The 26,893-nt window shown below is 41.8% G+C and overlaps 1 protein-coding gene and 25 non-coding genes across 26 annotated transcripts in view; 1 reads left to right on the forward strand and 25 right to left on the reverse strand.

The window, feature by feature from the left end:
* Positions 1-8,683: 8,683 nt before the first annotated feature.
* TRNAE-CUC (transfer RNA glutamic acid (anticodon CUC)) lies at positions 8,684-8,755 on the reverse strand. The gene has a single exon. It is a non-coding gene; the product is annotated as a tRNA-Glu (tRNA).
* A 2,980-nt stretch (positions 8,756-11,735) lies between these two features.
* The window catches only part of LOC149622783 (uncharacterized protein F54H12.2-like), a 32,662-nt gene continuing 17,504 nt past the window's right edge, over positions 11,736-26,893 (forward strand). Inside the window, exons 1-2 of the mRNA XM_089853515.1 lie at positions 11,736-11,792; positions 11,842-11,923. Coding sequence (XP_089709641.1) covers positions 11,736-11,792; positions 11,842-11,923 — 139 coding nt within the window. The remainder of the gene's footprint in view (positions 11,793-11,841; positions 11,924-26,893) is intronic.
* TRNAE-UUC (transfer RNA glutamic acid (anticodon UUC)) lies at positions 12,176-12,247 on the reverse strand. Its single transcript has one exon. It is a non-coding gene; the product is annotated as a tRNA-Glu (tRNA).
* On the reverse strand, positions 12,859-12,930 carry TRNAE-CUC (transfer RNA glutamic acid (anticodon CUC)). The gene has a single exon. It is a non-coding gene; the product is annotated as a tRNA-Glu (tRNA).
* Positions 12,996-13,067, reverse strand: TRNAE-UUC (transfer RNA glutamic acid (anticodon UUC)). The gene has a single exon. It is a non-coding gene; the product is annotated as a tRNA-Glu (tRNA).
* On the reverse strand, positions 14,090-14,161 carry TRNAE-CUC (transfer RNA glutamic acid (anticodon CUC)). Its single transcript has one exon. It is a non-coding gene; the product is annotated as a tRNA-Glu (tRNA).
* Positions 14,364-14,435, reverse strand: TRNAE-UUC (transfer RNA glutamic acid (anticodon UUC)). Its single transcript has one exon. It is a non-coding gene; the product is annotated as a tRNA-Glu (tRNA).
* Positions 15,047-15,118, reverse strand: TRNAE-UUC (transfer RNA glutamic acid (anticodon UUC)). Its single transcript has one exon. It is a non-coding gene; the product is annotated as a tRNA-Glu (tRNA).
* TRNAE-UUC (transfer RNA glutamic acid (anticodon UUC)) lies at positions 15,321-15,392 on the reverse strand. The gene has a single exon. It is a non-coding gene; the product is annotated as a tRNA-Glu (tRNA).
* TRNAE-CUC (transfer RNA glutamic acid (anticodon CUC)) lies at positions 16,143-16,214 on the reverse strand. Its single transcript has one exon. It is a non-coding gene; the product is annotated as a tRNA-Glu (tRNA).
* TRNAE-UUC (transfer RNA glutamic acid (anticodon UUC)) lies at positions 16,417-16,488 on the reverse strand. The gene has a single exon. It is a non-coding gene; the product is annotated as a tRNA-Glu (tRNA).
* Positions 17,101-17,172, reverse strand: TRNAE-UUC (transfer RNA glutamic acid (anticodon UUC)). The gene has a single exon. It is a non-coding gene; the product is annotated as a tRNA-Glu (tRNA).
* On the reverse strand, positions 18,334-18,405 carry TRNAE-UUC (transfer RNA glutamic acid (anticodon UUC)). The gene has a single exon. It is a non-coding gene; the product is annotated as a tRNA-Glu (tRNA).
* Positions 19,293-19,364, reverse strand: TRNAE-CUC (transfer RNA glutamic acid (anticodon CUC)). Its single transcript has one exon. It is a non-coding gene; the product is annotated as a tRNA-Glu (tRNA).
* Positions 20,525-20,596, reverse strand: TRNAE-CUC (transfer RNA glutamic acid (anticodon CUC)). Its single transcript has one exon. It is a non-coding gene; the product is annotated as a tRNA-Glu (tRNA).
* On the reverse strand, positions 21,757-21,828 carry TRNAE-CUC (transfer RNA glutamic acid (anticodon CUC)). Its single transcript has one exon. It is a non-coding gene; the product is annotated as a tRNA-Glu (tRNA).
* TRNAE-UUC (transfer RNA glutamic acid (anticodon UUC)) lies at positions 21,894-21,965 on the reverse strand. The gene has a single exon. It is a non-coding gene; the product is annotated as a tRNA-Glu (tRNA).
* Positions 22,854-22,925, reverse strand: TRNAE-CUC (transfer RNA glutamic acid (anticodon CUC)). Its single transcript has one exon. It is a non-coding gene; the product is annotated as a tRNA-Glu (tRNA).
* On the reverse strand, positions 23,265-23,336 carry TRNAE-CUC (transfer RNA glutamic acid (anticodon CUC)). The gene has a single exon. It is a non-coding gene; the product is annotated as a tRNA-Glu (tRNA).
* On the reverse strand, positions 23,539-23,610 carry TRNAE-UUC (transfer RNA glutamic acid (anticodon UUC)). The gene has a single exon. It is a non-coding gene; the product is annotated as a tRNA-Glu (tRNA).
* On the reverse strand, positions 24,912-24,983 carry TRNAE-CUC (transfer RNA glutamic acid (anticodon CUC)). The gene has a single exon. It is a non-coding gene; the product is annotated as a tRNA-Glu (tRNA).
* TRNAE-CUC (transfer RNA glutamic acid (anticodon CUC)) lies at positions 25,323-25,394 on the reverse strand. The gene has a single exon. It is a non-coding gene; the product is annotated as a tRNA-Glu (tRNA).
* TRNAG-UCC (transfer RNA glycine (anticodon UCC)) lies at positions 25,597-25,668 on the reverse strand. The gene has a single exon. It is a non-coding gene; the product is annotated as a tRNA-Gly (tRNA).
* Positions 25,871-25,942, reverse strand: TRNAE-CUC (transfer RNA glutamic acid (anticodon CUC)). The gene has a single exon. It is a non-coding gene; the product is annotated as a tRNA-Glu (tRNA).
* TRNAE-CUC (transfer RNA glutamic acid (anticodon CUC)) lies at positions 26,145-26,216 on the reverse strand. Its single transcript has one exon. It is a non-coding gene; the product is annotated as a tRNA-Glu (tRNA).
* On the reverse strand, positions 26,556-26,627 carry TRNAE-CUC (transfer RNA glutamic acid (anticodon CUC)). The gene has a single exon. It is a non-coding gene; the product is annotated as a tRNA-Glu (tRNA).

Below are 26,893 nucleotides of genomic sequence, written 5' to 3' on the forward strand. Positions count from 1 at the left end.
TTCCTCCCATATTGGGTTACCAATTAAAGACGCATATGGATTGTCACTATCACTTTGACTTTGAAAAGCGAAATGATCCCGGACGGGTCTAAGTTGGTTAAAATCTCCAACTAAAAGTACAGAGACACCACCAAAATAATCTGGGCAACCCATTATCTCTTGCATTCTCGAGTTAACTCGGTTAAAAACCTTCGCACCAACCATTGATATTTCGTCAATAATTAACAACTTCACTTGACCATACATCAATCTACAATTGTGAAGAGTTTCACTTTCTAATCTGGAAATGTTTCCGGCAAATTGACTAACGGGTAGACAAAAGGTACTATGCAAAGTCGCGCCACCTATATTAAAGGCAGCCTTGCCCGTAGGTGCGCATCGCAGAACTTTAACCTCCGAGGGATTAGACCCTGGTTGCTTATTGTAAAATCTAGTAACAGATTCAAATACGGCACTTATCAAAACGCTTTTTCCAACACCAGCGCCTCCTGTAACAAATAGCCGTAAAGGCGTTTCTTTGCACATTATATGGTGCAGAACTTCATAAAATATTTCTTTTTGTTTCAAATTCAGCTTTCTAACAAGGGCATTGTATTCTGAATCATTAACTAACGTGACTGATGGAGCAACAGTTTTTTCTGCATTACCATCAAGAATATCTCTGTTAATATTTCCTATTGCCTCTTCCACTGTATTAATTAGAAATTCAGAATGTTCAACAATTAAAGACCTATCTATTTCATTTTGATGTTCCAATTCAGGTTGGATATTAGTGAGATCAGCTTCAAAAGCTTCACTTTCGAAATCTCTCACAGCCTGTTCAATAGCTACTTCGTCAATTTCATTGTGAAATTCTTTTCTAGATTCCGTTATAATCTCAAGTCTAAGCTCATACTCAGATTTTACATCCTTTGTCAAAATATCTCTACTCTCATCACGCCAAGGCGAGAATAACATGATTTGTTCACGATAAAACTGCTCGGGATCTTTCACTAAATTGAATCTACGATACCGTATAATTTTAGAATGACCACGTTTTCTAATGAACCCTGAATCATTTTTCAGTTTTAACCATTTACCACATTGAACTTCATCGCTCTCACCGTCATCAATATGACTTTTGGAAAATTCATACCAAGCCGCAAATTGAGCTAACGTTACTGCCTCTAAATCATCTGGCCTTTGAACATAATGGTCTAACATTCCAGAAGCGAAAACATCCAAACTATCTTTGGACAATTGTTCAAGCTCAACTTTGCTTTTGAGAATATGAACACGATTTTCGGGCACATTTGTATTAACATAAATGCAAGCCCGACTACACCTGGAGACTGGGATTTGTAAAGCACTATAAGCCGCTTCCTGCGCGCTTACCTCGTGCGCGTTCAAAAACTGATTAGAATTCACCTTCAACTTTTGCTTCACCGTGCATTTATCTGACTGCGCTCGTTTAGCAGCTTCACGCAGAAGCATTGACATACCACGCTGAGATTTCCCTATATAAGACACGATATACATAACCAGAGCGTAAGGATCAGGAACAAACTGAATGTCCATATTCGCTTGCCAGAGGCGCAAAGTGCACGGGTTGTACGGATTAACCCTAGTATCTTTAGGGTGTCTTTTCAATAAAACCACTTTCCTTTTGATATCATACGTAATAGCTTTAATATAATCATCTTCAGTTATACGCAACTTTTCCAACAACTCCTCAAAACTATCTACCCACAATTCTTTTTCTTTCGATTGCAAAAGCTCACGCAATTTCTTGGAATTGTTCTTACACTTAAGTTCTTCGTCAAGAGTACCGGGTTCTCTTAAACTCGGATCATAAATAATAGTTCTAGGCATGGGAGGAAATGGAATTCCAAAACGACAAACTGAACTATCATTAACCTTCTTCCTACACGTTGTCGTGTGTTTATGCATTTGCAATGACGTTAACAAATCCCCATTATCATCGTTCAATTTACCAGCGCAAGAAATAACTTTATCAATATATTCCTCTACCTCTTTAACATTTGACAAGTCATCTTTTAGCTTAGGCGCATCTTTAATCCATATCAACCCATGTTGATGAGGAGAGCCTCTTTGCTGTATTTCAACTCTGAAGTAATAATCTTCAATAACACCAAGAGGGCCTAGCTTTTGCAGAGCTTTAAGAAGAGCCCGAAAACGGTGGTCAAAATATCTAGCACAAGTAACAGGATCATCCTGAATCAACTTTGCCTTTTCCGAAAAACTTAAATTGCTAATATCGTCATTCGCTAAGCGATCCTGACCCGAAGTCACCCTGAGTATGTTCAAAAGCTCAGGCCATTTGCCTTCCGCAGCTGAAAACGTTATAAAAAAGGTAGCCGTACCAAGCTGCCTAATCATAGCCATTAACTCTTTCTGCCTATGCTGCCAATATGAAGGCGAGGACTGCAAATTTTCTAATACTCTGAAACCATCATCCTGCTTAACAATTGAATCCAGTGCACCAGCAGACGATAAAAACCCAGCAGTGTAGTTTGAGCCATCTTTTCTCTTGGTTTTTCTCATACAAACTTGTATGGAATCTCTAACTTTCATAGTTTCCAACTTAACAAAAGTGTAAAACAATTTAGACGGATTTTTAGCACAACGCCTATCAATATTACGAAGCTCCCACTTAGCAATGTCCCCAAAACTACCTTTAAACTTAAGGTCTCTCTTCTGACCCACATAAATACTGGGGAATGACAATTCCTCCGCGTCCTCGTCATAGAGTAAAGACATTGGCGTTTGACCTTCACCAGGAGCAAACTTAACATGCATGGTATTAGTAGGTAGGAAATCAGACAATGACACTAACAACGTGTCTTGATTCCCAACTGGGAATGAATTAACTTCGTTAGATTCATTCCAAATTTCATCGCTATCATTCTCATTCTCTACATTCATTGTCCCTTGTGGGTTTTCACTTAATGTATCACCATGGTTTAACTGACGGTCATTTTCGTCAACAATAAATTCAAGTTCTTCTGGAATTGGATCTAATATATCGCTCCTAGCGGTTATCCCATGCTTAATATACAACGGTGTTTTCACCAAAACCTTAAGAGCTTCGTGCATTTTTTTCGGCCTAACAGTTTCGTACAAATAGGGTGTATTATATTGCATTCTCCTCATAAACTCAATTTGAATAGTATCTGTTTCACGAGGTAACCGTGGTAACACTGACACTGTAGACTCTACATTTATAGGAACGTTGACCACGTTTCCCTTAATCCCCCTTTGTTGATCACAACCTAGCCTTCTTATTTGCATAAAAGGTATTCTTGGTGAAATCATTCTTTCCTCCAAATTAGACAAATTAACTAGTTCTACCGGAATTTCAGGAAACTCAAAACCATTTTCCCTGGAAAACTTGGGGATTTCGTTTTTCTTTACAGCTTTATTACAAGCACTGCATAAAAATACTCTGTCACTTAGCTCACGACGGTGAATACCAGGGACAGCTAAAAACACCGCAGACTTAACTAAGCTACCAGATGCTTTAAAAAAAGATTTGAGCATCCTTCACATTTACACGTTGGACCTTCTTTAATGGTATCAAAATACGTCTGCTCTATAACTAAAGGATTTGCCCTCCTTTCTGCCACAGACAATCTGTTTCTAGAACGTTCAGAGTTCCTAAACTCGACATTTGCACGACTTTCAGCCATAGCCGACTGGTTTCTCACACGTTCTGCTTCAACGTACTCTAAATCTTGGCGTTTACTAGCCTTACTCATCTGATTACTAGCACGTTCTGCTACAACGTACTCTAAATCTTGGCGTTTACTAGCCTTACACATCTGATTACTAGCACGTTCTGCTACAACGTACTCTAAATCTTGGCGTTTACTAGCCTTACTCATCTGATTACTAGCACGTTCTGCTTCAACGTACTCTAAATCTTGGCGTTTTCTAGCCATACCCAACTGATTTCTCACACGTTCTGCTTCAACGTACTCTAAATCTTGGCGTTTTCTAGCCATACCCAACTGATTTCTCACACGTTCTGCTTCAACGTACTCTAAATCTTGGCGTTTACTAGCCTTACTCATCTGATTACTAGCACGTTCTGGTACAACGTACTCTAAATCTTGGCGTTTACTAGCCTTACTCATCTGATTACTAGCACGTTCTGCTTCAACGTACTCTAAATCTTGGCGTTTTCTAGCCATACCCAACTGATTTCTCACACGTTCTGCTTCAACGTACTCTAAATCTTGGCGTTTACTAGCCTTACTCATCTGATTACTAGCACGTTCTGCTTCAACGTACTCTAAATCTTGGCGTCTATTAGCCTTACTTAATTGATCCTTAACTCTTTCGCCTGCTCTATACCATTCATCAAGCCTTTTCATTCGCTTGGTAAGTACACCAACCTGATTTTCCCTTTCACGATATGACTCATTCTCTCGCTTCTTTGCCATAGATCGCGCCTCCTTCATTCTAAACTCTTCATTTTGTCTCAAAATTCTCATTCTCTCTAACGGATACACATTGCCATGAGACGTAGAAGGTAATTGTTCATCGTTCGCTACCATTATAGAACTAACCGATTTATTATTAACCAAATTCATAGGTTCGTCGGTAGTAATTACCCCGACTCTTACAGAGCTTTCACCTGAACTTACGTCTAATACATTATCCTTAGTACTACCGTGGCCAACAGGCGACTCAATAGAACTAACAAACAAATTAAGACTAGAAGTACTAGAAGCTTCACCTTCAGCCTTAGCTTTTTTCTGAGCTGCTAAAACTCTTCTCCTTTCATTTTCTTTCTTCTTAAACTCAGGGTCTGACCTTTTTGCCCTCATCCTTTCCCTCGCTTTACGCTTTCGCATTTCACCCTTACTCTCAACATTATCTTCCTCCATTCTATATAAAAAACGTCAAATACTCACTTAAATCCACAGCACTTCCAACTTTCAACAACAATAATTCCAACTTTCTTTAACAATAATTCCAACTTTCATTAACAATAATTTACTAGTAGTTTTATTGACAACCTACTAGCATAGAAATTCTTATTAAGAATAGCTCCGGCGGATTAAAAAGATCTATTTACAACTAGGTGGGCGTATCAACCCTGCCGTCTCGTTAAATTTAAAAAATATTTTTTATATTTTTGGTCTACAGATAGATGATTTTTAGTTAAACAAACAAGAAGCATAAACACATCAGTGGATGCTTTACTAATATTTAATTCATATAAAATAATTTTGCTTACAATATAACGTCTACAAATAGCTTCAAAATGTCTTTTTTAACGCTGGCTAACAGTTTGCACAGTTTCGCAAAGCAATCTTGTAACTAAAATTCATATCATTTTTTAATAAAGAAAGTCCATTTTGGCCCGAGAAACAGGCTAAAAAAGCAACGGCCTAAATTTTTTAGATTCACACAGAAATGACTAAAGTTATTCGGTTTTCCATTGTCTGCTAGTAATCTACCATTATGGAGCAATATTAAAGGAGTTATTATTAAAATAAATAAGATTTCTAATGACATTTTCGTTCTCACTCCAGTGACATTACTCCAAAGAAAATGGCAATGGAAAAAGGCATATGTTGCTATTTTTTTGGAGATAAGGCACGTCAAAGAAGATACACGCCCCAGGAATGGAAAGTGTAGCTTCCTCTAGTGTAAATTTTTGTCTGGCCCCTCCTAGTACGCTCCAAAGGCAGGCTCGGTTGACCGAGGTATTTCCGGCTACATTGAAATTGCATAGACCGGAAGTTCCTTGGTCAACCCAACCCCCAGACATACCTTCCATTCCTGGAGCGTATATTTTCTTTGGGCACGTAAAATAAAAACACAAGTTAAAACAATCACGGAGTATGGACGGAAGAATATAACCTTTGACCTTTTTGCATTGTATTGCATTATACATTTTGTCGTTGATTTCCCGTATTATGAAAGACCAACCGTTTACGGTCATTTGAAAGAGAGCCTGCGCTTGTCATTTATCCCAAAATTAACTTCACTACATTGAATTTAGTAACTAACGATATCAATAAAAAGCACTCGTCTCTACCCCCTACCGTATTTCAGAGAGTCACACACTTGAAACTTCATTTTATCATTTATCGCAAATCAAATATACAATTCTGTTTTAAATAACTAACAGTATCAATACTCGTTCTATATTAACTTTGAAACAAGAATGAAAACTTCAAATCTATGATCCGATAACGATTAGCCCTTTCACTGATCTAATTGCTACCATGATGCTTTCTTCTATTATAAAATCTAAATTTGATTATTTTAACGTGTATTTAACTTTCGGTTCACTCTGAACCGTTAATGTCCCTTCATTACAGACACGATAATCAAAACCCAGAGTTTACTCCACCTCAGGTCTCAATTATTTACTCTTTGGTTCACTAAGCCTATTGCGGATCAATCTTGATTTACCCGACAGAATCGAGGCCATAGCTTTCGTCTTGAAATACCTAAACCAAGGATTATTCTATATACAGATGTAGTATAGCTTAAGTAATATATAAACAGCCATTTCAAATAATAATATTAAAAAACATCCTTGGAATATCAAAATGAAACAGAGCTTTAAAGCTACAAATGTACTAAATGCATCGTAATTACGAAAAAGATTTCCACATATTCACTTTATATTATGGAAAAAGTGAATATTAAGGTTCTGTAGGATTTCTTAACACATCAAAACAAAGCGAACCGCTAACTCGGCGCACTATACTAGTGTGATAACGGACGGACACACACAGACAAAAAATAGACTGCTTTTTAACTCTTTCCGTATTAATTTTGAATTGAGAAAAGAGATTATCTTAAATATTAAAATAAATATAATTAATATGTAATATTTTCTTCGTTAGTTGTTCGCCTTATTGAGCGTTACATCGTTTTAAAAAAGAATAATTAAACAACCTTGAGAGACTTGACTAATATTGACGTTTGAATTGAAGGATATGACTGTTGTTTCGACTTACTCAAATAGGTAGTATATAAAGGATTCGAATCGCAGCTGTAGATAAGAACATCGCAATTGCGTGAACCTTGGAGGAAGACCCCTCCATTGGAAGGCTAGACGTTTCTCGTAACCCTAGCCGATCGCCGCGTATGTCTTAACCTTAAGGATGATGGTGGTGTTAGAAGCCAGGTGTACAGACTGGTGTCCATGTGGGATGGACAAAAACAAAGACCAGAAGATGGTGGTGTTAGAAGCCAGGTGTACAGACTGGTGTCCATGTGGGATGGACAAAAACAAAGACCAGAAGATGGTGGTGTTAGAAGCCAGGTGTACAGACTGGTGTCCATGTGGGATGGACAAAAACAAAGACCAGAAGATGGTGGTGTTAGAAGCCAGGTGTACAGACTGGTGTCCATGTGGGATGGACAAAAACAAAGACCAGAAGATGGTGGTGTTAGAAGCCAGGTGTACAGACTGGTGTCCATGTGGGGTGGACAAAAACAAAGACCAGAAGATAGTGGTGTTAGAAGCCAGGTGTACAGAAGTGTTTAGAAGTTAGTAAGTTCAGATTGGTGTCCATGTGGGGTGGACAAATGAACAGAGTTGTTAGACAGGCAATGGAGTAATAGCCTGTAACTGGAATACAATTTCCGGGACTGTAAATGCAGTCTGGAAATTGAATACACGTTTGCTCCGATTTGCAAACTGCGAACGCGGTCACGTGGGTGTAACAACGGACAGACAGACACACAGACAGACACACACACAGACAGACAGACACACAGACACGTCGAAATTAGAACCTCTCCGTGACATACGTCACTCGGAGAGGTAAAAATATTCTCTATGCAATTAAGTACGCGCGTTTCAACCGATTTCACAAATATTTAGTACACTGGTTTGCTTTAACCTTAAGACGGGCTGAATGGTCTTTCGGGTTAGATTTTTCGCCATCTTTTAAAATGGCGCCCAGAAATGTAAGAAAATATTCTCTATGCAATAAAGTCCGCGCGATTCAACCGATTTCACAAATATTTAGTACAATGGTTTCCTTTAACCTATAGACGGGCTGAAAGGTCTTTTGGGTTCGATTTGTTGCCATCTTTTTAAATGGCGTCCAAAAACTTAAAAACCCTTCTTTATGGAATAATGTTCGCGTGAAAAGTAATAAAAAATATCCCGACGGGCTGACGGACTGTGCCGAGTGCCTTCGCTCCTAGGGTGCTACAAAAATATTAGTCATCAGTAAAATCTACACATTCTTTATATCATTTTAGATATAATGAAAATATTTAATATTTTCGCTCATTTTGAAATTGAACGAGTTAAAAATATTCGAAATTCCTTTCCATAAAAAACATGTTTTAAACTGTTTGTTTAAAACGTTTTAAACAAATTAATGTTTTTTTTCATGGCTGTTTAAAACGAGTTTTAAACCAAAGTTTAAAACAGTTTGTTTAAAACTTGCCAACCCTGGTGAAAGCCAGATATGCTAGCCACTAGACCATACCGTATCCAATTGGCTTTTCACAATTGAGTTCCTAGTATCGTTGATCAATAAAATTTAAAGAAAACTGACTTCTGATACCAGGCAATGAATCCGGACCTTCAGGGTGAAAATAAGATATCCTAGCCACTAGACCATATCGGATCTGTTCAGTTTTCCACAATTGAGCTCCTAGTATTGTTTCTTAATAAGGTTTTTTGAAAACTGACCTCCGATACCGGGAATTGCACCCGGGCCTTCTGGGTGAGAGCCAGATATCCTAGCCACTAGACCACATCGGATCTGCTCGGGTTTTCACAATTGAAATTCATGGATCGTTTCATAATAAATTTTCTAGAAAACTGACCTCCGATACCGGAGAAAGAAAGCCATTAACTTTGATAGTGGTACTGCTACTGGTGAGAAAAATCTCCATCCATTTCAGAAACACGGGGCCAAAACCAAACGAGGCAAGTGTGCGAAGCAGAAAAGTACAGTCCACACAATCGAACGCTTTTGTCAGGTCCATCTTCAATAGTATACCGGGCTGGTTTTTCAGATGTAAGTAAGACATCACATCGCTCACGTACCGAGTCGTCGTGGACACGTCACGCCCACGAATAGCGCCCGTTTGACAAGGGGAAATGACGGACGGCGCGATCAACGAGAGTCGAGAGGCAAACACCTTTGCAATGAGCTTTCGATCCGTATTTAATAGCGTAATCGGCCTCCAATTACGAAGAAGCGACGGGTCCCCCTCCTTTGGCAAGAAAACCACCATACCCTGCGTCATGGACCGGGGTAGCCGACCCGTGGTATGGATTTCCATCAAAAGGCGCAAGAATTCGTCCTTAATCAGTGGTAAGACGAACCGCCAAAACCGGACGGTAAGCCCATCCGTGCCCGGGCTACGACCAACGGCCATCGCGCGTAAGGCGGCGGTAAGGTCGGGCCACGTAACAGGACCGTCACACAGATCCCTGTCGTCAGGTGTCAACCGGTCCTTGACGAAGGACGTAAAGTGATCCGTAACGGAATCATCTCTCGGAGCCCGTCGGTAGAGATCACTAAAATAGCGGAAGACTTCGCCCCGCACTCGGAGGCTATCGTCGAGGGTGGTACCGTCATCCAACTGAAGATGTTTCAGGCTCCGCCTGGATTGGCGGTGCTGTTCCAAACTAAGAAAGTACCCGGAAGGTTGTTCCCCCAAATCCTGCCACGCCAAATTTGAACGGACGACCGCACCCTGCAACTCACGTAAGTCATAGTCCCGTAAAGCCGTCTGAACGTCAAACAACTCCTTCTCGAGATGATCCGCGGGAGTCTGTATTAACTGGTCCGAGAGAAACGTGAACCGAGAGGCCAACGTCGCGCGTGTCTGCCGCTGATCTCTGGCACGCGATTTACCATAAAAAATCGCATAGTCACGTAGTCGAGTCTTTAAATTTTCATACCAAAGGAAAATGTCATCGCGACATTCCGGCGTAGACCGACTACGAGCGATGACGCGCTGTACGGCCGTTGCGAAAACGGCTTCGTCATGAAAGGAGTCATTAAAAGACCAAGTCCCCGGACCGCGAATGACGCCCTCGAAATCCATGTGAGTGATGACCATGGCATGATCGGAAATAGGACAAGGTCGGATAAGGGAATGACGGACATTATGGGAGTCAAAATTACGAACAAAAATGTAGTCAATGCGAGAACGAATAAATTTACCAAATACAAAACCCGAACGCGTAAATTCACAATTATTAGCATGTTTAAGTCGGTAAGTGTCAATCAAACTTAGGCTATCCTTAAAAACTTGAACGTTAGTAGGCCGAAAACCAGAGGACCCCACCCCCGAGGGCGAACGATCCAGGTGGCGACTACAAATATCATTTAGATCCCCCGCAAACACGACTCTACCGTCCGGGAAAGAATTTCTGATATCTCCAAAAAACTAAACCCGATCACCCTCGGCGTTGGGGGCGTAATCATTAAAAAAATACGTTCTTACATCAAAAAACTCGGTAGTAACCAATAAAGCCCGACCGGAAATTATTTGAGTAACATTCAAGACCCGTATAGACAATTTTTTAGTAAACAAGATAGCAACCCCCCGAAAGCCACTCACTAGATCATGAGAAAAAAACAATTGACCAAAAAATAACAATTTAAAGGCAGCGACATGCGACGCATCCTAATGCGTTTCTTGTAAAAAAAATATGTCCATGTCCTTAATGAATTCGACTAATAAAGCCATCTTACCCACGTCTCGTAAACCATGAACATTTAAAGTAGCTATTTTGACAGCCATGCAACCTACTTTGTCTGTGAAGGGTCCGGCGGTTTATTCGGAGTAAACCCACGAGCGTTGGCCAGATTCGGATTCGGTTTCCTCAGGAACTGGGGACGTTTCTGCGACAAGTCAGAGGTGGAACCAAGAGAATGTTTAGTTCCCCGATTGCCGCCCCCCTCTGACTCAAATGGGTTAACTTCCGCATCGGGGTCACCGTCGACGAGCATATCCTCACTAGAACTGAGATTCTGGCCATGATGGCCAGAAATGGTAACGCTGACATTAGGAATCTCCGCATCAGCAACTCCATCGGACATGGGAGCAGGGGGCAAGCCTGCCCCATCACGTACAGGAGAGACTTCGGACTGGAGCACGACATCGCGTTCAGAACCGATAGCTACCTGACCCAACTTCTCTGGGCAGTCACGGGCAAGATGACCGTGTGTCTCACACCGACGACAAACATTACGCGGACAAGTTTTGTAAATGTGACCTTCAGCGAGACACCCGTTACAAACCCGATTTTGCGCCTCATGGCGAACGCGATAAAAGGTTTCGCGACCGAGAACATCCGCGATTTTCAAGCCGTACGGAAGTGATGAAACCCCCTTGGGCAAAACCACGCGTACGCAACGCTCACCAAGATACAATCCATCAAATTTACGCCAAACGACCTCCCCTTTGATTTCGCAACCAAGGGAGACCAATTTCGCAACCACGGCATCATCGGACACGAATTCAGGCAAACCATGTATTTTAATAATTACCGATCTCGAGACGACTGATTCAGCAGGACACAGGACGTCCATGATTTCCACCCCAGCTTTGACACACTCTTCAGCATCTTCCTCCGACAAAAACGTAATAAAGTAACCTCCAGTACCAGGTACCACAGACGAAATGGCATCAAGACCAAATGATTTTTAACGGCAGCAACAACAACAGCAGTGGTTTGCACCAAACAAACAACGAAGACGCTTCGTCGAAGCGCCGCCATGATGGAGGACTCCCCGAAGGAAACCCTCGAGACCGAGGCTTCGTGGGCGAAAGCCGAAGTCCGTACAATCAAAAACAGCCAACAAAGTACGCCGCAAAACTAACAAGGCGGAGAAAGGACCGCCGAAAAAGGAAACCGTAAAACGCAAGAAACACGGAGAGCGAAAAGAAACAACCGCACTCCGCGAAAGTAAGCAACGATCTCCAAGCCAGATATCCTAGCCACTAGACCATATCGGATCCGTTTGGTTTGTCACAATTGAGCTCCTAGTATCGTTGATTAATAAATTTTTTAGAAATCTGACCTCCGATACCGGGAATTTAACCCGGGCCTTCTGGGTTAAGCCAGATATCCTAGCCACCAGACCATATCGGATCTACTCGGGTTCTAACAATTGAGTTCGTAGTATCGTTTCTTAATAAAAAAATTTAGAAAATTGACCTCCGATACCGGGAATTGAACCCAGGCCTTCTGGGTGAAAGCCAGATATCCTAGCCACTAGACCATATCGGATCTGCTTGAGTTTTCACCATTGAGCTTCTTCTATCGTTTCATAATAAAGATTTTAGAAAACTGACCTGAGATACCGGGAACTGAACCCGGGCCGTCTGGGTGAAAGCCAGCTTGCCTATCCACTAGACCATATCGGATCTGCTTGGGTTTCCACTATTGAGCTTCTTGTGTCGTTTCATAATAAAGATTTTACAAAACTGACCTCAGATACCGGGAATTGAACAAGTGCCTTCTGGGTGAAGCCAGATATCCTAGCCACTAGACCATATCGGATCTGCTTGAGTTTTAACGATTGAGTTCCTAGTATCGTTTCTTAATAAAGAATTTAGAAAATTGACCTCCGACACCGGGAACTGAACCCGGGCCTTCTGGGTGAAAGCCAGCTTGCCTATCCACTAGACCATATCGGATCTGCTTGGGTTTCCACTATTGATCTTCTTGTATCGTTTCATAATAAAGATTTTAGAAAACCGACCTCAGATACCGGAAATTGAACCCGGGCCTTCTGGGTTAAGCCAGATATCCTAGCCCCTAGACCATATCGGATCTGCTCGGGTTTTCACCATTGAGCTTCTTCTATCGTTTCATAATAAAGATTTTACAAAACTGACCTCAGATACCGGGAATTGAACCCGGGCCTTCTGGGTGAGAGCCAGATATCCTAGCCACTAGACCATATCGGATCCGTTTGGTTTGACACAATTGAGCTCCTAGTATCGTTGATTAATACATTTTTTAGAAATCTGACCTCCGATACCGGGAATTTAACCCAGGCCTTCTGGGTGAAAGCCAGATATCCTAGCCACTAGACCATATCGGATCTGCTTGAGTTTTCACCATTGAGCTTCTTCTATCGTTTCATAATAAAGATTTTAGAAAACTGACCTCAGATACCGGGAATTGAACAAGTGCCTTCTGGGTGAAGCCAGATATCCTAGCCACTAGACCATATCGGATCTGCTTGAGTTTTAACGATTGAGTTCCTAGTATCGTTCCTTAATAAAGAATTTAGAAAATTGACCTCCGACACCGGGAACTGAACCCGGGCCTTCTGGGTGAAAGCCAGCTTGCCTATCCACTAGACCATATCGGATCTGCTTGGGTTTCCACTATTGATCTTCTTGTATCGTTTCATAATAAAGATTTTAGAAAACTGACCTCAGATACCGGAAATCGAAAACGGGCCTTCTGGGTTAAGCCAGATATCCTAGCCCCTAGACCATATCGGATCTGCTTGGGTTTTAACAATTGAGTTCCTAGTATGGTTTCTTAATAAAAAAAATTAGAAAACTGACCTCCGATACCGGGAATTGAACCCGGGCCTTCTTGGTGAAAGCCAGATATCCTAGCCACTACACCATATCGGATCTGCTTGAGTTTTCACCATTGAGCTTCTTATATCGTTTCATAATAAAGATTTTAGAAAACTGACCTCCGATACCGGAAATTGAACCCGGGCCTTCTGGGTGAAAGCGAGATATCCTAGCCACTAGACCATATCGGATCTGCTTGAGTTTTAACGATAGAGTTCCTAGTATCGTTTCTTAATAAAGAATTTAGAAAATTGACCTCCGATACCGGGAACTGAACCCGGGCCTTCTGGGTGAAAGCCAGCTTGCCTATCCACTAGACCATATCGGATCTGCTTGGGTTTCCACTATTGAGCTTCTTGTATCGTTTCATAATAAAGATTTATGAAAACTGACCTCAGATACCGGAAATTGAACCCGGGCCTACTGGGTTAAGCCAGATATCCTAGCCGCTAGACCATATCGGATCTGCTCGGGTTTTCACCATTGAGCTTCTTCTATCGTTTCATAATAAAGATTTTGGAAAACTGACCTCAGATACCGGGAATTGAACCCGGGCCTTCTGGGTGAGAGCCAGATATCCTAGCCACTAGACCATATCGGATCCGTTTGGTTTGTCACATTTGAGCTCCTAGTATCGTTGATTAATAAATTTTTTAGAAATCTGACCTCCGATACCGGGAATTTAACCCGGGCCTTCTGGGTTAAGCCAGATATCCTAGCCACTAGACCATATCGGATCTACTCGGGTTCTAACAATTGAGTTCCTAGTATCGTTTCTTACTAAAAAAATTTTGAAAATTGACCTCCGATACCGGGAATTGAACCCAGGCCTTCTGGGTGAAAGCCAGATATCCTAGCCACTAGACCATATCGGATCTGCTTGAGTTTTCACCATTGAGCTTCTTCTATCGTTTCATAATAAAGATTTTAGAAAACTGACTTCAGATACCGGGAATTGAACAAGTGCCTTCTGGGTGAAGCCAGATATCCTAGCCACTAGACCATATCGGATCTGCTTGAGTTTTAACGATTGAGTTCCTAGTATCGTTCCTTAATAAAGAATTTAGAAAATTGACCTCCGATACCGGGAACTGAACCCGGGCCTTCTGGGTGAAAGCCAGCTTGCCTATCCACTAGACCATATCGGATCTGCTTGGGTTTCCACTATTGAGCTTCTTGTATCGTTTCATAATAAAGATTTTAGAAAACTGAGTTCAGATACCGGAAATTGAACCCGGGCCTTCTGGGTTAAGCCAGATATCCTAGCCCCTAGACTATATCGGATCTGCTCGGGTTTTCACCATTGAGCTTCTTCTATCGTTTCATAATAAAGATTTTAGAAAACTGACCTCCGAAACCGGGAATTGAACCCGGGTCTTCTGGGTGAAAGCCATATATCCTAGCCACTAGACCATATCGGATCTGCTTGAGTTTTCACTTCTGAGCTTCTTCTATCGTTTCATAATAAAGATTTTAGAAAACTGACCTCCGATACCGGGAATTGAACCCGGGCCTTCTGGGTGAAAGCCAGATATCCTAGCCACTAGACCATATCGGATCTGCTTGAGTTTTCACCATTGAGCTTCTTCTATCGTTTCATAATAAAGATTTTAGAAAACTGACCTCAGATACCGGGAATTGAACAAATGCCTTCTGGGTGAAGCCAGATATCCTAGCCACTAGACCATACAGGATCAGCTTGGGTTTTAACAATCGAGTTCCTAGTATCGTTTCTTAATAAAAAAATTTAGAAAACTGACCTCCGATACCGGGAATTGAACCCGGGCCTTCTGAGTGAAAGCCAGATATCCTAGCCACTAGACCATATCGGATCTGCTTGATTTTTCACCATTGAGCTTCTTATATCGTTTCATAATAAAGATTTTAGAAAACTGACCTCAGATACCGGGAATTGAACAAGTGCCTTTTGGGTGAGAGCCAGATATCCTAGCCACTAGATCATATCGGATCTGCTTGGGTTTTAACAATTGAGTTCCTAGTATCGTTTCTTAATAAAAAAAATTAGAAAACTGACCTCCGATACCGGGAATTGAACCCGGGCCTTCTTGGTGAAAGCCATATATCCTAACCACTACACCATATCGGATCTGCTTGAGTTTTCACCATTGAGCTTCTTATATCGTTTCATAATAAAGATTTTAGAAAACTGACCTCCGATACCGGAAATTGAACCCGGGCCTTCTGGGTGAAAGCGAGATATCCTAGCCACTAGACCATATCGGATCTGCTTGAGTTTTAACGATAGAGTTCCTAGTATCGTTTCTTAATAAAGAATTTAGAAAATTGACCTCCGACACCGGGAACTGAACCCGGGCCTTCTGGGTGAAAGCCAGCTTGCCTATCCACTAGACCATATCGGATCTGCTTGGGTTTCCACTATTGAGCTTCTTGTATCGTTTCATAATAAAGATTTAAGAAAACTGACCTCAGATACCGGAAATTGAACCCGGGCCTACTGGGTTAAGCCAGATATCCTAGCCGCTAGACCATATCGGATCTGCTCGGGTTTTCACCCTTGAGCTTCTTCTATCGTTTCATAATAAAGATTTTGGAAAACTGACCTCAGATACCGGGAATTGAACCCGGGCCTTCTGGGTGAGGGCCAGATATCCTAGCCACTAGACCATATCGGATCCGTTTGGTTTGTCACATTTGAGCTTCTAGTATCGTTGATTAATAAATTTTTTAGAAATCTGACCTCCGATACCGGGAATTTAACCCGGGCCTTCTGGGTTAAGCCAGATATCCTAGCCACTAGACCATATCGGATCTACTCGGGTTCTAACAATTGAGTTCCTAGTATCGTTTCTTACTAAAAAAATTTAGAAAATTGACCTCCGATACCGGGAATTGAACCCAGGCTTTCTGGGTGAAAGCCAGATATCCTAGCCACTAGACCATATCGGATCTGCTTGAGTTTTCACCATTGAGCTTCTTCTATCGTTTCATAATAAAGATTTTAGAAAACTGACCTCAAGATACCGGGAATTGAACAAGTGCCTTCTGGGTGAAGCCAGATATCCTAGCCACTAGACCATATCGGATCTGCTTGAGTTTTAACGATTGAGTTCCTAGTATCGTTTCTTAATAAAGAATTTTGAAAATTGACCTCCGATCCCGGGAACTGAACCCGGGCCTTCTGGGTGAAAGCCAGCTTGCCTATCAACTAGACCATATCGGATCTGCTTGGGTTTCCACTATTGAGCTTCTTGTATCGTTTCATAATAAAGATTTTAGAAAACTGAGTTCAGATACCGGAAATTGAACCCGGGCCTTCTGGGTTAAGCCAGATATCCTAGCCCCTAGACTATATCGGATCTGCTCGGGTTTTCACCATTGAGCTTCTTCTATCGTTTCATAATAAAGATTTTGGAAAACTGACCTCAGATACCGGAAATTGAACCCGGGCCTTCTGGGTGAGAGCCAGATATCCTAGCCACTAGACCATATCGGATCCGTTTGGTTTGTCACATTTGAGCTCCTAGTATCGTTGATTAATAAATTTTTTAGAAATCTGACCTCCGATACCGGGAATTGAACCCGGGCCTTCTGGGTGAAAGCCAGATATCCTAGCCACTAGACCATATCGGATCTGCTTGAGTTTTCACCATTGAGCTTCTTCTATCGTTTCATAATAAAGATTTTAGAAAACTGACCTCAGATACCGGGAATTGAACAAATGCCTTATGGGTGAAGCCAGATATCCTAGCCACTAGACCATACAGGATCTGCTTGGGTTTTAACAATTGAGTTCCTAGTATCGTTTCTTAATAAAAAAATTTAGAAAACTGACCTCCGATACCGGGAATTGAACCCGGGCCTTCTGAGTGAAAGCCAGATATCCTAGCTACTAGACCATATCGGATCTGCTTGAGTTTTCACCATTGAGCTTCTTATATCGTTTCATAATAAAGATTTTAGAAAACTGACCTCAGATACCGGGAATTGAACAAGTGCCTTTTGGATGAGAGCCAGATATCCTAGCCACTAGATCATATCGGATCTGCTTGGGTTTTAACAATTGAGTTCCTAGTATCTTTACTTAATAAAAAAAATTAGAAAACTGACCTCCGATACCGGGAATTGAACCCGGGCCTTCTTGGTGAAAGCCAGATATCCTAGCCACTACACCATATCGGATCTGCTTGAGTTTTCACCATTGAGCTTCTTATATCGTTTCATAATAAAGATTTTAGAAAACTGATCTCCGATACCGGAAATTGAACCCGCGCCTTCTGGGTGAAAGCGAGATATCCTAGCCACTAGACCATATCGGATCTGCTTGAGTTTTAACGATAGAGTTCCTAGTATCGTTTCTTAATAAAGAATTTAGAAAATTGACCTCCGATACCGGGAACTGAACCCGGGCCTTCTGGGTGAAAGCCAGCTTGCCTATGCACTAGACCATATCGGATCTGCTTGGGTTTCCACTATTGAGCTTCTTGTATCGTTTCATAATAAAGATTTTAGAAAACTGAGTTCAGATACCGGAAATTGAACCCGGGCCTTCTGGGTTAAGCCAGATATCCTAGCCCCTAGACTATATCGGATCTGCTCGGGTTTTCACCATTGAGCTTCTTCTATCGTTTCATAATAAAGATTTTAGAAAACTGACCTCCGAAACCGGGAATTGAACCCGGGTCTTCTGGGTGAAAGCCAGATATTCTAGCCACTAGACCATATCGGATCTGCTTGAGTTTTCACTTCTGAGCTTCTTCTATCGTTTCATAATAAAGATTTTAGAAAACTGACCTCCGATACCGGGAATTGAACCCGGGCCTTCTGGGTGAAAGCCAGATAGCCTAGCCACTAGACCATATCGGATCTGCTTGAGTTTTCACCATTGAGCTTCTTCTATCGTTTCATAATAAAGATTTTAGAAAACTGACCTCAGATACCGGGAATTGAACAAATGCCTTCTGGGTGAAGCCAGATATCCTAGCCACTAGACCATACAGGATCTGCTTGGGTTTTAACAATTGAGTTCCTAGTATCGTTTCTTAATAAAAAAATTTAGAAAACTGACCTCCGATACCGGGAATTGAACAAGTGCCTTTTGGGTGAGAGCCAGATATCCTAGCCACTAGATCATATCGGATCTGCTTGGGTTTTAACAATTGAGTTCCTAGTATCGTTTCTTAATAAAAAAAATTAGAAAACTGACCTCCGATACCGGGAATAGAACCCGGGCCTTCTTGGTGAAAGCCAGATATCCTAGCCACTACACCATATCGGATCTGCTTGAGTTTTCACCATTGAGCTTCTTATATCGTTTCATAATAAAGATTTTAGAAAACTGACCTCCGATACCGGAAATTGAACCCGGGCCTTCTGGGTGAAAGAATGATATCCTAGGCACTAGATCATATCGGATCTGCTTGAGTTTTAACGATAGAGTTCCTAGTATCGTTTCTTAATAAAGAATTTAGAAAATTGACCTCCGATACCGGGAACTGAACCCGGGCCTTCTGGGTGAAAGCCAGCTTGCCTATCCACTAGACCATATCGGATCTGCTTGGGTTTCCACTATTGAGCTTCTTGTATCGTTTCATAATAAAGATTTAAGAAAACTGACCTCAGATACCGGAAATTGAACCCGGGCCTACTGGGTTAAGCCAGATATCCTAGCCGCTAGACCATATCGGATCTGCTCGGGTTTTCACCATTGAGCTTCTTCTATCGTTTCATAATAAAGATTTTGCAAAACTGACCTCAGATACCGGGAATTGAACCCGGGCCTTCTGGGTGAGAGCCAGATATCCTAGCCACTAGACCATATCGGATCCGTTTGGTTTGTCACATTTGAGCTCCTAGTATCGTTGATTAATAAATTTTTTAGAAATCTGACCTCCGATACCGGGAATTTAACCCGGGCCTTCTGGGTTAAGCCAGATATCCTAGCCACTAGACCATATCGGATCTACTCGGCTTCTAACAATTGAGTTCCTAGTATCGTTTCTTACTAAAAAAATTTAGAAAATTGACCTCCGATACCGGGAATTGAAGCCAGGCCTTCTGGGTGAAAGCCAGATATCCTAGCCACTAGACCATATCGGATCTGCTTGAGTTTTCACCATTGAGCTTCTTCTATCGTTTCATAATAAAGATTTTAGAAAACTGACTTCAGATACCCTGAATTGAACAAGTGCCTTCTGGGTGAAGCCAGATATCCTAGCCACTAGACCATATCGGATCTGCTTGAGTTTTAACAATTGAGTTCCTAGTATCGTTTCTTAATAAAAAATTTAGAAAACTGACCTCCGATACCGGGAATTGAACAAGTGCCTTTTGGGTGAGAGCCAGATATCCTAGCCACTAGATCATATCGGATCTGCTTGGGTTTTAACAATTGAGTTCCTAGTATCGTTTCTTAATAAAAAAAATTAGAAAACTGACCTCCGATACCGGGAATAGAACCCGGGCCTTCTTGGTGAAAGCCAGATATCCTAGCCACTACACCATATCGGATCTGCTTGAGTTTTCACCATTGAGCTTCTTATATCGTTTCATAATAAAGATTTTAGAAAACTGACCTCCGATACCGGAAATTGAACCCGGGCCTTCTGGGTGAAAGAATGATATCCTAGGCACTAGATCATATCGGATCTGCTTGAGTTTTAACGATAGAGTTCCTAGTATCGTTTCTTATTAAAGAATTTAGAAAATTGACCTCCGATACCGGGAACTGAACCCGGGCCTTCTGGGTGAAAGCCAGCTTGCCTATCCACTAGACCATATCGGATCTGCTTGGGTTTCCACTATTGAGCTTCTTGTATCGTTTCATAATAAAGATTTAAGAAAACTGACCTCAGATACCGGAAATTGAACCCGGGCCTACTGGGTTAAGCCAGATATCCTAGCCGCTAGACCATATCGGATCTGCTCGGGTTTTCACCATTGAGCTTCTTCTATCGTTTCATAATAAAGATTTTGCAAAACTGACCTCAGATACCGGGAATTGAACCCGGGCCTTCTGGGTGAGAGCCAGATATCCTAGCCACTAGACCATATCGGATCCGTTTGGTTTGTCACATTTGAGCTCCTAGTATCGTTGATTAATAAATTTTTTAGAAATCTGACCTCCGATACCGGGAATTTAACCCGGGCCTTCTGGGTTAAGCCAGATATCCTAGCCACTAGACCATATCGGATCTACTCGGCTTCTAACAATTGAGTTCCTAGTATCGTTTCTTACTAAAAAAATTTAGAAAATTGACCTCCGATACCGGGAATTGAAGCCAGGCCTTCTGGGTGAAAGCCAGATATCCTAGCCACTAGACCATATCGGATCTGCTTGAGTTTTCACCATTGAGCTTCTTCTATCGTTTCATAATAAAGATTTTAGAAAACTGACTTCAGATACCCTGAATTGAACAAGTGCCTTCTGGGTGAAGCCAGATATCCTAGCCACTAGACCATATCGGATCTGCTTGAGTTTTAACAATTGAGTTCCTAGTATCGTTTCTTAATAAAAAATTTAGAAAACTGACCTCCGATACCGGGAATTGAACAAGTGCCTTTTGGGTGAGAGCCAGATATCCTAGCCACTAGATCATATCGGATCTGCTTGGGTTTTAACAATTGAGTTCCTAGTATCGTTTCTTAATAAAAAAAATTAGAAAACTGACCTCCGATACCGGGAATTGAACCCGGGCCTTCTTGGTGAAAGCCAGATATCCTAGCCACTACACCATATCGGATCTGCTTGAGTTTTCACCATTGAGCTTCTTATATCGTTTCATAATAAAGATTTTAGAAAACTGACCTCCGATACCGGAAATTGAACCCGGGCCTTCTGGGTGAAAGAAAGATATCCTAGCCACTAGATCATATCGGATCTGCTTGAGTTTTAACGATAGAGTTCCTAGTATCGTTTCTTAATAAAGAATTTAGAAAATTGACCTCCGATACTGGGAACTGAACCCGGGCCTTCTGGGTGAAAGCCAGCTTGCCTATCCACTAGACCATATCGGATCTGCTTGGGTTTCCACTATTGAGCTTCTTGTATCGTTTCATAATAAAGATTTAAGAAAACTGACCTCAGATACCGGAAATTGAACCCGGGCCTACTGGGTTAAGCCAGATATCCTATCCGCTAGACCATATCGGATCTGCTTGGGTTTTCACCATTGAGCTTCTTCTATCGTTTCATAATAAAGATTTTGCAAAACTGACCTCAGATACCGGGAATTGAACCCGGGCCTTCTGGGTGAGAGCCAGATATCCTAGCCACTAGACCATATCGGATCCGTTTGGTTTGTCACATTTGAGCTCCTAGTATCGTTGATTAATAAATTTTTTAGAAATCTGACCTCCGATACCGGGAATTGAACCCAGGCCTTCTGGGTGAAAGCCAGATATCCTAGCCACTAGACCATATCGGATCTGCTTGAGTTTTAACGATTGAGTTCCTAGTATCGTTTCTTAATAAAGAATTTAGAAAATTGACCTCCGATACCGGGAACTGAACCCGGGCCTTCTGGGTGAAAGCCAGCTTGCCTATCCACTGGACCATATCGGATCTGCTTGAGTTTTCACCATTGAGCTTCTTATATCGTTTCATAATAAAGATTTTAGAAAACTGACCTCAGATACCGGGAATTGAACAAGTGCCTTTTGGGTGAGAGCCAGATATCCTAGCCACTAGATCATATCGGATCTGCTTGGGTTTTAACAATTGAGTTCCTAGTATCGTTTCTTAATAAAAAAAATTAGAGAACTCACCTCCGATACCGGGAATTGAACCCGGGCCTTCTTGGTGAAAGCCAGATATCCTAGCCACTACACCATATCGGATCTGCTTGGGTTTTCACCATTGAGCTTCTTATATCGTTTCATAATAAAGATTTTAGAAAACTGACCTCAGATAACGGGAATTGAATCCGGGATTTCTGGGTGAAGGCCAGATATCCTAGCCACTAGGCCATATCGGATCTGCTTGAGTTTTCACCATTGAGCTTCTTCTATCGTTTCATAATAAAGATTTTAGAAAACTGACCTCAGATACCGGGAATTGAACCCGGGCCTTCTGGGTGAAAGCCAGATATCCTGGCCACTAGACTATATCGGATCTGCTTGAGTTTTCACCATTTAGTTTCGTCTATCGTTTCATAATAAAGATTTTAGAAAACTGACCTCCGATACCGGAAATTGTACCCGGGCCTTCTGGGTGAAGGCCAGATATCCTAGCCAATAGACCATATCGGATCTATTTGGTTTCTCACAATTGAGGTCATAGTATCGTTGACTAATAAAGTTTTTAGAAAACTGACCTCCGATACCGGGAATTGAACCCGGGCCTTCTGGGTGAGAGCCAGATATCCTAGCCACTAGACCATATCGGATCTGCTTGAGTCTTCACCATTGAGCTTCTTCTATCGTTTCATAATAAAGATTTTAGAAAACTGACCTCAGATACCGGGAATTGAACCCGGGCCTTCTGGGTGAAAGCCAGATATCCTGGCCGTTAGACTATATCGGATCTGCTTGAGTTTTCACCATTGAGTTTCTTCTATCGTTTCATAATAAAGATTTTAGAAAACTGACCTCCGATACCGGAAATTGTACCCGGGCCTTCTGGGTGAAGGCCAGATATCCTAGACAATAGACCATATCGGATCTATTTGGTTTCTCACAATTGAGCTCATAGTATCGTTGACTAATAAAGTTTTTAGAAAACTGACCTCCGATACCGGGAATTGAACCCGGGCCTTCTGGGTGAGAGCCAGATATCCTAGCCACTAGACCATATCGGATCTGCTTGAGTTTTCACCATTGAGCTTCTTCTATCGTTTCATAATAAAGATTTTAGAAAACTGACCTCCGAGACCGGGAATTGAACCCGGGTCTTCTGGGTGAAAGCCAGATATTCTAGCCACTAGACCATATCGGATCTGCTTGAGTTTTCACTTCTGAGCTTCTTCTATCGTTTCATAATAAAGATTTTAGAAAACTGACCTCCGATACCGGGAATTGAACCCGGGCCTTCTGGGTGAAAGCCAGATATCCTAGCCACTAGACCATATCGGATCTGCTTGAGTTTTCACCATTGAGCTTCTTCTATCGTTTCATAATAAAGATTTTAGAAAACTGACCTCAGATACCGGGAATTGAACAAATGCCTTCTGGGTGAAGCCAGATATCCTAGCCACTAGACCATACAGGATCTGCTTGGGTTTTAACAATTGAGTTCCTAGTATCGTTTCTTAATAAAAAAATTTAGAAAACGGACCTCCGATACCGGGAATTGAACAAGTGCCTTTTGGGTGAGAGCCAGATATCCTAGCCACTAGATCATATCGGATCTGCTTGGGTTTTAACAATTGAGTTCCTAGTATCGTTTCTTAATAAAAAAAATTAGAAAACTGACCTCCGATACCGGGTTATTGAACCCGGGCCTTCTTGGTGAAAGCCAGATATCCTAGCCACTACACCATATCGGATCTGCTTGAGTTTTCACCATTGAGCTTCTTATATCGTTTCATAATAAAGATTTTAGAAAACTGACCTCCGATACCGGAAATTGAACCCGGGCCTTCTGGGTGAAAGAAAGATATCCTAGCCACTAGATCATATCGGATCTGCTTGAGTTTTAACGATAGAGTTCCTAGTATCGTTTCTTAATAAAGAATTTAGAAAATTGACCTCCGATACCGGGAACTGAACCCGGGCCTTCTGGGTGAAAGCCAGCTTGCCTATCCACTGGACCATATCGGATCTGCTTGAGTTTTCACCATTGAGCTTCTTATATCGTTTCATAATAAAGATTTTAGAAAACTGACCTCAGATACCGGGAATTGAACAAGTGCCTTTTGGGTGAGAGCCAGATATCCTAGCCACTAGATCATATCGGATCTGCTTGGGTTTTAACAATTGAGTTCCTAGTATCGTTTCTTAATAAAAAAAATTAGAAAACTCACCTCCGATACCGGGAATTGAACCCGGGCCTTCTTGGTGAAAGCCAGATATCCTAGCCACTACACCATATCGGATCTGCTTGGGTTTTCACCATTGAGCTTCTTATATCGTTTCATAATAAAGATTTTAGAAAACTGACCTCAGATAACGGGAATTGAATCCGGGATTTCTGGGTGAAGGCCAGATATCCTAGCCACTAGGCCATATCGGATCTGCTTGAGTTTTCACCATTGAGCTTCTTCTATCGTTTCATAATAAAGATTTTAGAAAACTGACCTCAGATACCGGGAATTGAACCCGGGCCTTCTGGGTGAAAGCCAGATATCCTGGCCACTAGACTATATCGGATCTGCTTGAGTTTTCACCATTTAGTTTCGTCTATCGTTTCATAATAAAGATTTTAGAAAACTGACCTCCGATACCGGGAATTGAACCCGGGCCTTCTGGGTGAGAGCCAGATATCCTAGCCACTAGACCATATCGGATCTGCTTGAGTTTTCACCATTGAGCTTCGTCTATCGTTTCATAATAAAGATTTTAGAAAACTGACCTCAGATACCGGGAATTGAACCCGGGCCTTCTGGGTGAAAGCCAGATATCCTGGCCACTAGACTATATCGGATCTGCTTGAGTTTTCACCATTGAGTTTCTTCTATCGTTTCATAATAAAGATTTTAGAAAACTGACCTCAGATACCGGAAATTGTACCCGGGCCTTCTGGGTGAAGGCCAGATATCCTAGACAATAGACCATATCGGATCTATTTGGTTTCTCACAATTGAGCTCATAGTATCGTTGACTAATAAAGTTTTTAGAAAACTGACCTCCGATACCGGGAATTGAACCCGGGCCTTCTGGGTGAGAGCCAGATATCCTAGCCACTAGACCATATAGGACCTACTCGGGCTCTAACAATTGAGTTCCTAGTATCGTTTCTTAATAAAGAATTTAGAAAATTGACCTCCGATACCGGGAACTGAACCCGGGCCTTCTGGGTGAAAGCCAGCTTGCCTATCCACTAGACCATATCGGATCTGCTTGGGTTTCTACTATTGAGCTTCTTGTATCGTTTCATAATAAAGATTTTAGAAAACTGACCTCAGATACCGGGAATTGAACCCGGGCCTTCTGGGTGGAAGCCAGATATCCTGGCCACTAGACTATATCGGATCTGCTTGAGTTTTCACCATTGAGTTTCTTCTATCGTTTCATAATAAAGATTTTAGAAAACTGACCTCCGATACCGGAAATTGTACCCGGGCCTTCTGGGTGAAGGCCAGATATCCTAGCCAATAGACCATATCGGATCTATTTGGTTTCTCACAATTGAGCTCATAGTATCGTTGACTAATAAAGTTTTTAGAAAACTGACCTCCGATACCGGGAATTGAACCCGGGCCTTCTGGGTGAGAGCCAGATACCCTAGCCACTAGACCATATCGGATCTGCTTGAGTTTTCACCATTGAGCTTCTTCTATCGTTTCATAATAAAGATTTTAGAAAACTGACCTCAGATACCGGGAATTGAACCCGGGCCTTCTGGGTGAAAGCCAGATATCCTGGCCACTAGACTATATCGGATCTGCTTGAGTTTTCACCATTGAGTTTCTTCTATCGTTTCATAATAAAGATTTTAGAAAACTGACCTCAGATACCGGGAATTGAACCCGGGCCTTCTGGGTGAGAGCCAGATACCCTAGCCACTAGACCATATCGGATCTGCTTGAGTTTTCACCATTGAGCTTCTTCTATCGTTTCATAATAAAGATTTTAGAAAACTGACCTCAGATACCGGGAATTGAACCCGGGCCTTCTGGGTGAAAGCCAGATATCCTGGCCACTAGACTATATCGGATCTGCTTGAGTTTTCACCATTGAGTTTCTTCTATCGTTTCATAATAAAGATTTTAGAAAACTGACCTCCGATACCGGAAATTGTACCCGGGCCTTCTGGGTGAAGGCCAGATATCCTAGCCAATAGACCATATCGGATATATTTGGTTTCTCACAATTGAGCTCATAGTATCGTTGACTAATAAAGTTTTTAGAAAACTGACCTCCGATACCGGGAATTGAACCCGGGCTTTCTGGGTGAGAGCCAGATATCCTAGCCACTAGACCATATCGGATCTGCTTGAGTTTTCACCATTGAGCTTCTTCTATCGTTTCATAATAAAGATTTTAGAAAACTGACCTCAGATACCGGGAATTGAACCCGGGCCTTCTGGGTGAAAGCCAGATATCCTGGCCACTAGACTATATCGGATCTGCTTGAGTTTTCACCATTGAGTTTCTTCTATCGTTTCATAATAAAGATTTTAGAAAACTGACCTCCGATACCGGAAATTGTACCCGGGCCTTCTGGGTGAAGGCCAGATATCCTAGACAATAGACC

This window comes from Phalangium opilio, unplaced genomic scaffold (genome assembly GCF_054372755.1).
Source record: "Phalangium opilio isolate 3A_F unplaced genomic scaffold, DU_Popi_V2 ptg000118l_1, whole genome shotgun sequence".
Taxonomy (NCBI): Eukaryota; Metazoa; Arthropoda; class Arachnida; order Opiliones; family Phalangiidae; genus Phalangium; species Phalangium opilio.